This window comes from Hippoglossus stenolepis, chromosome 14 (assembly GCF_022539355.2).
Source record: "Hippoglossus stenolepis isolate QCI-W04-F060 chromosome 14, HSTE1.2, whole genome shotgun sequence".
NCBI lineage: Eukaryota > Metazoa > Chordata > Actinopteri > Pleuronectiformes > Pleuronectidae > Hippoglossus > Hippoglossus stenolepis.
In genome coordinates, this window is record NC_061496.1 from 2,603,469 (window position 1) to 2,613,742 (window position 10,274).

The 10,274-nt window shown below is 46.3% G+C and overlaps 1 protein-coding gene across 1 annotated transcript in view; it reads left to right on the forward strand.

Annotated features, from left to right (window-relative positions):
* Nucleotides 1-816: 816 nt before the first annotated feature.
* The window catches only part of LOC118120982 (solute carrier family 22 member 23), an 18,475-nt gene continuing 9,017 nt past the window's right edge, over nt 817-10,274 (forward strand). The window contains exons 1-3 of the mRNA XM_035176545.2: nt 817-1,784; nt 3,614-3,717; nt 4,787-4,941. Coding sequence (XP_035032436.1) covers nt 1,359-1,784; nt 3,614-3,717; nt 4,787-4,941 — 685 coding nt within the window. The 5' untranslated portion in view covers nt 817-1,358. The remainder of the gene's footprint in view (nt 1,785-3,613; nt 3,718-4,786; nt 4,942-10,274) is intronic.

Below are 10,274 nucleotides of genomic sequence, written 5' to 3' on the forward strand. Positions count from 1 at the left end.
CACACACTGACACACACACACACACACACACTGACAGTATCTTCATTACAGAGGGAAACATCTGTCACTCACAGGAATCTCTCAAGGTCACACACACACACACACACACACAACACAGACACAGACAGAAACACACACACACACACAGACACACACAGACACACAGCAGCTGCAATACTTATTTACATCAACTGACCTTTTACTAAACCCATCTTCTCACATGCTCTGTCTGGATATTTTGCTGAGAGACAAATCAAAAAAAGGAAGAATATATAATAAACAATAAATAATAATAATAACAATAATAAACTCGATGAGAAGGTTTTGTCCTGTGATCGTGTGACGCCCCCTCGCGGCTGACAGGCGACACATCATCCCTGACATGCTGCTATTGTCTCTGCCTGTTTATGTGACGCTCGTGAAAAACAATATCATATGACGCAAAACCTCCTCAGTGGGACGTTCAGCAAACACACACACACACACATCAACACACAAACACATCAACACACAAACACAGACACACAAACCACCTTGAATAACTGTAAGTGGGCCCTGGTCCTGGTTCCTGCAGGAGAACCGGACTGGTGCATTATTCTGGGCAGTGGGAAGCTGGGAGCTGCACAAAGGGGGGGTTGTTTCCTGCAGATGCTCGTCAGTGCTGCAGCTCGTCCTCTGAAGCTTCTCCAATCGCAGCGCATAGCGCCACCGACGGAGGGCGGGGTTCTCCCCCCCAACACCCCCACCCACCCACCCAGATCTGGCAGCTCGTCCCATTGACGAGCAGCGACAAACCCGAGCAGCGTGTCCCCCAAGCCCCACACCCCCTCCAGTCCACACGACCCCTCCACGGACCGGTGGTGACCGGGAGCTCGGCTGTCGAGCGGCGGAGGAGCGATGCGCACCTGCAGGAGGTCACGGTCCGGACAGGCGTGAGACCTGTGGCGTCCAGGTCCCAGCTGATGTTTGGCGGACCCCCCTCTGGATGTAGCCCCGCAGCCCTCCTCCACACCCCCAGCAGGCCTGGCCCACTTCAGCCCCACATGGATGGATCCCGCTGCAGGAGCTGTGCTTATGGAATATGAAGCCCGTGCACACGAGCATGCCCCCACGTCTCTCCTGCTCTCGGACATCCCCTGGCCGCTTCGAGCCCCCCTCGCCATGAGGGCTCGGTAATCCGGTGCCTGTGCGCGCGTGATTCGGACCGGACACCCTGTGCTTAGTTTGGCTCGGGCTCGCGTTGCAGAGGATTTATCTGCGCGGAGGGTTTTTTCTTTGTGTCACAGGGCTTAACGCACAGTGCGCGCGGCTCCGCTTCAACCCGCCGTTGCGCGCAGCTCTTTGTGGCCGGGCCCGCGATGGCACCCGGCCGCCCCGAGGCGCAGGACCACCCGCCGGAGAACGGCTTCACCCCGCTGGAGCACCCGCTGCCCCGGCTGCTGCCGCGCATCGACGGCTCGGTGCTGCCGGCCCTGGGGGGCTTCGGGAAGCACCAGAAGCAGCTCGTGGTCCTGACCTGGATCCCGGCATTGTTCATCGGCTTTAGCCAGTTCTCGGATTATTTCCTCCTGGCGCAACCCATTGGCACGTGTTTGCAGCCCCTCGCCAACGACAGCAACTGGACCGTGGCGTCCCCGCCGGTCACCGGGGGGGCACCGGCGCTGCTGCCCAGGGGCAACGGCACCGGGGACGGACAGGGGGAGGGACAGGGGGACGGGATGTGCGCCTGCAAGGAGTGGAGGCTGGAGCTGGAGACGGGACTCAGCCAGAATGTGGTCACCAAGGTAACGAGAGAGCAGCAGATTGTCTCATGTCTCATCATCATCTTCATCATCTTCATCAGACTGATCCCAGCACCAACACAGCTGACGAGCAAGTCACCTACTGACCTCAATATGTGTGTGTGTGTGTGTGTGTGTGTGTGTGTGTGTGTGTGTGTGTGTGTGTGTGTGTGCACGCCTCTCTTTGTGAGGACCACTTTGACTGTTCCATCTTACACAATGAGGATGTGTTGTGGTCTCACGTCGTCAAACGGCTGATTGAAGGTTACGATTTGGTTTTAGGGGTTTTGCCCAAACCTGTGTGTGTGTGTCTATAGTAATGAGGGACAATTTTGGTTTAATACCGTCCTTGTGAGGACATTTTTGTCTGGTCCTCACAAATTCAAAGGGTTGCTTCAGGGTTAAGATTTGGTTTTAGGGTTAGAATTAGGTTAAGTTAAGGGTTAGGGTTAAGTTAAGGGTAAGGAGCTATAGAGAATGCATTATATCAATGAGTGTCCTCACAACTATAGAGAGAGACGTGTGTGTGTGGAGAAGGCAGCGGCTGATAACTGGAGTTATACAATACTGTACTTACAGTGTTAGGACTGGTAGATACGTCACTCCCACAATATTAATATATATTATACACGAGTCTACTTTTTTTCTTTTATACATCACCGAATGGTAAATCAATGCAAAATCACTCACTATCTTAATCAAAGGTAATTAAAGAGCCCCCTCCCCTCCTGAGGTGGATGCTGATTTCTCACGTCGGCCGATGGCGACTCACATGAAAACATCCTGCACCACTTCTCACTGCTCGGATCTCAACGTGGAATCAGACGGTTTAGTTGTGACGATGCTGAAATCGGACTGAGTAGATCAATTATCACTGAACGAAGGTAAATGAGAAAAAACTGAGATGGAGACGTTGTGGATTAGTCACATTGACCTTTGTCCACCGGTGCAGATCCCACGCCCACCTTCACGACCACAGCAGAATCAGATCGTCAGTGAACTGTTCACAAGACTCAGGGTCCAGCTGCTGTGTCGTCTAATAGATTAACACGGAGAAGCAGTAAAACACATGTGTTCTCTGCTCATTTTTTTAATTGCAATTTGCAAGGAATCCAATTAGTGCAAAGACCATTGTAAAGACAGTAACATGTCATGAACACGAGAGGATTACAGAATGATTTAAAAACCTTCCCCCGGCTCTGTGTTGGTGTCATGTTCGTGAAGTGAAAGCTGGTGCTAATAGCCCCCCCCCCTCTCAGCAGGGAGCTCTCTAAATCATTTTAAAAGACCAACGCTATTTCCAACGCTCGGCTGAGTCTCTACTTTCAGGGTCACCAACAAACATTGTACAATTTGTACTTCCACGTGTCCTTGGCTGAGTTTCAGATGCTGAGAGCTGCAGCTGTGTGTGTGTGTGTGTGTGTGTGTGTGTGTGTGTGTGTGTGTGTGCTGACTTATGACCTTGGAGGAAAAGGTGGAAAAGTATTGATTTCTCCTGTTCTCGGCACGTGTTCACATTCACACACGTGCAGCTTCTCTCTCTCTCTCTGACACATGTACGTGCTTGTGTGTCTCTCGTTCCCCTTCAACATGCACATTTTAATATTTCAGAGTGTCGGCAGCGTGTTTGCTCACTCATCAGCCTTCATGAATTATGAAAGCAGTGAGTCACGGAGCTAAACCAGTCGGACAGATGACAGATTTCTCGCCGTTTACGTGCAGCTCTCAGATATAAATCCTGCTGCTTCGTGTTCACTTCCCCGTCTAACGCAGTTGTTGTTGTGTCTCTGTGTAAAGTTGACCAACGCTCGTCTGTCTTTCCTCTGTTTCAGTGGAACCTGGTGTGCGACTCGGCCTGGAAGGTGCACATCGCCAAGTTCTCCCTGCTGGTGGGCTCCATATTTGGCTACCTAGTGATGGGTGTCATGGCCGACTGGTACGCTGCCTCCTTCATTTCTGTTTCGTGTCTTTCTTAAGTGTTTTCAAGTCTCAGCCTTAAAGGGGCAACTTGGAAGAAATGGCCAGTGTATTACTGGAATGACAGAATTAAAGCCCAAAGCAATTCTTTTATAAATAAAAAGCTAATAAATGATCCACAGTATAATCAGAGACATTAAGTAAAGTGACGTCGTATTTAACGTGTGTGTCTACAGATATAAACAACTTAAATTTAAGACTTTTCAAGACCTTTAAAACATCTTGAAATCATAATTAAGACCAAACTTTCAATGGAAATACACAGCTATGGTGAAAATATACTAATTTAACACGTTTATGTCCGTTAGACTCAATCCTCATTGGCCCAAGTTTGAGATTCTTTCAGGCTCCGACTTTAAACACAACTGGAACACGTCCGTCTCAAGACAATTATTTTTAAACTTGCGTTTCCCCACGTTCACCAACCAGCAGGCTGACTAGAAAGAGGTTGGTTTAACCCAACTGACCTGAGTACTGAGATCTGATGCGCTGAACAACTTCATTATGTGTTCGTGAAGAGCAACATTTCTACGAGTTATTACAGCATCACGTCCTCACTGAGTCCGTAGCAGAGAAACACAAGCAGGTGGAAGATCATGTTCATAAGGACACTCAATCACATCTGGAAGAGAAAACAAAGAGCAAACAATACATTTATTACTCAAATATCCAACTGGTCACAACAGTTTATAGAACAACTTCCTCCTTAAGTGAATTAAAACTAAAACTATCTTCACGGCCAAGTGATAAATTATCTTTGTAATTAGGTGAATTGACTCTTTGATCCTCGCTGAATGAGCCACCTGAGCCGCATCGTGGGAAAAATAGTCCCCGCATTGTGTTCGACGATCAGTAACCATGGAAACGATGTAAAGAAAAGTGCAGGGCAGTGACGCCTCAGCTCTGACCTGCCCCCATAAACCAGGAAGTGGACACAGTCTGAAGGAAACAATGAGGAATGATCCCTTTCACTTCTTCTCTCACTTTGTGACACTTGTCTCTTCTGTCTCTCTCCGTCTCTCTCTCAGGTTTGGTCGACACCCGGTGTTGATCCTCTCCGTGCTCTTCATGCTGGTGTTCGGTCTGAGCGTTGCCTTCTCCACGAACGTCACCATGTTCAGCACCTTGCGCTTCTTTGAGGGTTTCTGCTTGGCGGGCCTCGCTCTCTCCCTCTACGTGCTCAGTAAGTACACGACCTCTCCTCCTCCGGCCTGTCGGCTCTCCTCCTTCTGCTCCTACGCTCCCGTCTTTCCTCTTTCTGGTTCTTTCTTGTGTTTGTTAAATGGAACCAGTCAGTGGGACGTAGAGGAAGATATTCCAGATGGGAGAAGACGGGACTCAGAACCTCATAAATGGTGTCATATACAGTATAAACAGCCAAACGCCCAATAAAGCTGTTCTTATTTAAAGGTTTTCTGAACAAAAATGAAATAGAGACACAGCTAATTAAGGCTGTAGACGTCTTAACCACATTATAACGTCCGAATGACTGATTCACAGCATTTTGAGACATCAACATACGACAGTAACCAACTGTTTGATGACACGTAGCCTGTGTTCAAGTGTTAACAAGATTATTCTATTGGTGACTCATGTAAACATCATAATTAAAATAATGTCGTGTTAGGAATAAGGTCAATAGTGAGAATATTGCTGACTAAAGGTTTTACATGTGACATTGGGTTGAAATGAGTGGAAACTTTTTGTGAAAACTGAGCTAATTGTTGTTAAACTATAATAAAACCTCAGCTCCTGTATCCTTCAGTGAGCGGATACTCTGATTACCTACAGAAACTAGAGCTCTCAATCTTAAGGTTTGTAAATTGGTGTCACCCCCACATGCATTCCTGCCCCTGCTGGACTCCCCCTCTTCCTCACCCTGCCCAGGCCTCTTCTCTCTTTCAGGCCAGTCAGGGATTAGTCATACATTTTGCTGGAAGCCGGGGCCGACTCTGAGCTCTGGGGATGGGGGGGGTTTGTCCCTCTCAGCAGGGGGGGTCCCATATAAGTCTCCACCGAAGCGCTTCTAAAAACAAACAAACTAAATGTGAGCCTGCGCCTCCGAAGCCGTCTGCAGAGTCGATCCTGAGAAACATCACTTCAATCTGTGATGTTTGGGATTATTCTCAGAGTCTGGTTTTAAGGACGATGAAGACGAGAGGAGAATGAAATGAATTTCATTTTATCACTGGAATCACTGGAATCACTGGTACCATTACAGAGAATAAAAAACGTTACAGCTAATCTCAAAATGTCTTAATGACGTCAGTAAACATCTCAGAAACAAAGAAAGCTGCAGGAGACAAAGAGAAAGTCTTAACAAAGCTTAAATGCTAATGTTCCGCTGGTAGATGTTTGGTTTGAGGAAAACATCTCACGTGACTAAAGTTTTCAAACCAACGTCCTCGTATTTAAACCGAGATAATGATATAAAATAATGCTTATTGCTCGTTAGAGGTTTTCCCAGGGAAACGTCAACTACTTCATAAAAGTACACAGTTTGCTAGAGAGTTTAAATTATATAAGAATATAACATCAGTGGTAAACTTGACATGAATAAGTGATATTTAACAACAAAAGTGTTGACGGTGACAGCTTAGATTTACAAATAGTGAAAGTACAATTTTGATTTCACAGAATTTCCTTTTAGTCCTTGTCTGTATCATCAAGTTTGGTTTTCTGATTTTCTTTGTAATTTTGGAATATTCAACATGAATGAACATTTAAATCTCAGATCTGAGATTTGTCAGGTTTCGGTTTTTTCCTATTTTGCCTGAAACTCCAGTTTCTTGTTTTTCCGTTTGTTCATTTTCTTCTGTTCCTCACATCATTATTTTTCCTCCTCTCCCTCTCGGCCTGTTTTCTCATTGTTGTCACACACTCGCTCACTTTGATCATTTCCCTCTGTTATTGTGGCCAATTTGCCTGAATACAAATACCTGTGATGGGAGCCATAAATATTTCTTTTGTCAGTGCTGACGATGATGGGATAAGTAACTGGTTGTGTTAGTGTGTGCATGTGTGTGTGTGTGTCCTGTATCTGCTGTTTGTGTGAGACAACAGATTGTATGCGGGCACTTTGAAGTAGGTGTCTGCACGAGGTGTGAGTCTGTTGTGTGAGGCGTCGGTGCATTACCACAGTAGGAGGAGCAGAGCTGCTGCAGAACGACTCACACCACGACAGACAGCCGAGGACAGACGCTGTCGTCCCATTAACAGTAAAACACGCGAGGGATCGCGAAGACGTTTGAAGCTTCCAATAGACTGAATACACGAAACTCCATTAGTCCACCATGACAGATGGAGAGCGGACGCTGGGGATGAATTCTTTCATTAGGAGTTTTGCCAGCGGAGGTACAACAGGGTTCTGGTTTCCACGCTGCAGGACAGACACGGCACAGACGCTCAGTGTTCTGGCACTGACACTTTGTTTTGTTGTGTTGGCACAAGGCTCCAGTGCATTGGATCTGAAATCCAAAAAATAATGATGAGCTTGAAGTGCTGACCTTCAGTTTTTAAGTTCAGTTTTTAAACTATGTAGCAGGACGGCAGATTATGTGGACTCTAATATTCTGGTATTAAAACCTTAAACTGGATTATTCCCATAATATTTGGTTTATGTTATACTTTAACTACTTTCAGGTTGGTGTTCAGGAGGTAAAACATATTATCGGCAGGTCATGTGACGAACCTCCCTCTTCCAATCATAAAACCACTCATTGGTTGATTTGTCTCTTATCGTCCTGCAGCCTTGAGCTCAAACTGTCCCTCTGTGTGCACGAGACCAGATGTTTGAATCCATTATGTTTTTAAATTACAGCTGAAAAGCAGCAGTTTAACACCAGACTCACGGTTTCACTTGAAATTAAACAATAATAGAAACCATAACTGTAACGTGCAAAAACCAACAGAGGGACATTACAGTGGAGTTTGTCAAACAGCCGCGTGCTCATTGGCTGCAGCAGGAAGGAAAGCAGATAATAATAAACGTGCACACACTGCACACGAGGGATGATTGTACAGTACGTGTGCATGTGTGTTTGCTGTGGTTGCACTGTTCCATCTGCAGTTGCTCCTCTATCTCCCTCTGCCTGCTCCCCTCGTCTCAGCCTCTGTCACTGTGAAGCACAGCTGAATTTTCTATTTTTAAATCCAGCAGCTCTCTGACCATTTCCATGTTCTCTCCTCTCCTCTCCTCCATCCCCCCCCTCTCTCTCAGTTCCATTGTAACACCACCAGCAGTCACATCCTCGCCTGCTCATTTTCTCCAGGCTCATTTAAAATCTCTTATCGGCCGGTTATCTCCCTGCAACACGCAGCCCATAATGAACTCCTCTCCAGCTTCAGTTTGCTCTGCTAATGTGAATGTGTTGATGTGTGTGTGTGTGTGTGTGTGTGTGTGTGTGTGTGTGTGTGTGTGTGTGTGTGTGTGTGTGTGTGTGTGTGTGTGTGTGTGTGTGTGTTTGCACCGGTTCTTCACGGGTTTATTAGTTTGTAATTTGGCTCCCACCTCTGGGTCGCCCCCCCGGGAAATGTTGGATTAGACTTTTCCTCCTGTTCATCCTTTTTCCATTTTAAGGGCAGAAAACGTTTTTTAATCCCATCTCGACATCATGGTCGTCCATCGTCCGAGCTCCTCTGGAAAATATTGAATACATTGTGTTCACCCTGAGATACGTACATACACAGTAGTGAGAGCTCGCCCACTGTTGGCAGGAACAGTGTTTTCAGTCGTTGTCAGAGTGACTTGGCAGCAGCTACCTCAACTCCGATGGAGATTCACTGTTGGAAAAGAAAAACAGCAAAATCTCCATAGAGACATCTTCAATTATTCCCGCAGGATATTCTACTTCTTTGTTATTGAACCATAAACAACCACATTTGTTCCAAACAATCACTAATATCCCCAAAATAACAAACTATGTTACTTCCTGAACTTTATTTATATACAGAAGTCGTGTATTTACACATACTTTGGGAACAGAAGCATAGATTTGAGACTTCAGGTGCATATGATTAATATTTCTAATAATGTTGTGAACTGGAGCTGAGGAACAGCAGCTGTGACACTTTCCAAACGTGCAGAGGCAGAATATTTAGTATTTAAAGGATAAATCTTTCAGAGCATTAGCTCCGTCTGCATGGAGGCACAAGGGAGAGCTTACTCCTACACCTGTGAGATCAGGGTCCGTATCATTGCTTCTTCCTGTCCTTCTCTGCTCCTCTGAGACGTCGAGGTGATGACAGAGACAGGCGGTGCACCAGTGTGTGTGTGTGTGTGTGTGTGTGTGTGTGTGTGTGTGTGTGTGTGGTGTGTGTGGTGTATGAGCTGTGGGAACGACTACTGCTGACTCAGCGGGGGAAACTGTCACGCTGTGCCCTTGTCGAGGATTTTTATCTGTTTCCAATCCTTCCCTTCCTATGAAGTCATTCACCAAAGGCTGCAATAAAATATCTTTATATCTTAATTTTTGTCTATAAAATTACAGAAAATTACGATAAAAATTACAGTTCATCGGTCGAAAATATTGTATCCTATTATATATATTTTTGCCCCGACTGAAATATCTCAACATTTTTGTTGATGCATTGCCGTGAAATCATGTAGAAACGTTTGCAGTTTCCTAAGAATTGATATCAAGCCGTTTTCTGACAAATTGGGTCTGAACGAGTTTGTTACATATGAAGAACACAGTGTCCGGTTCAGACTCGACTACAGGAAAATATCCGGGATACATGACATTTAAATTCTGCTTGTGTGCAGCACATCGACTGTGGCTTCGGCCCTTATCACCAAAAGCTCGGGGATCTTTCCAAGTTGACGTCTTCATCTTCTTCGTGTACAGCTCCTCTTCTTCATCCTGAGACATTTGTGTTCTTCCAGTTTCACGTCCGTCCACTGTGAATTATTTTCCTGCTGTATTCTCACATGCCCCCAGACACTTTACAAGGGGGCTGGTAGGAAAGGTTCTGGAAAATGTTCGTAGCAACAGACTCAGACATTTGTGTTCTCACACACAGCCACTCTGGAAGATTTGCAGGAGCATGTGTGGACTTCGGTTTATGACTGAAAGCAGCTTAACTTGCTTTGTTGTCTTTATCTGTTTTGTCAGTGGATGTAATTAATTGACCGATAAAGTCAATTCTCCATTTCTCCAGCTCCTCAAATCTGAAATCCGGGCCTTTCTCTTCATGTCACCAGTTGTCTCTCCACTCTGTTGTCATGCCCCCAGGCAAGGTTAGCACGGGAGCAGCAGACAACTGAGCGAATGTGCTGCTGTCGGCCATTTGTCACCGGAGGTCCTTTGACCGTCAGCTCAGCTGCTCTCTGTTGCCTCCCCTTTGTCTTTACGCTCCTTTTATTCCATTATGGGTTTTGTGTTGCAAAGCTGCTGCAACTGTTTCTTTGCAGATGTAAAAGACGGAGGAGAAGCTGCTGGGGGAGTGGAGGTGGGGATGGGGGCTTCACAGAGGGTGAGAGCCACTTCAGCCCAGATGAGGGAGAGGGAGAGTGGC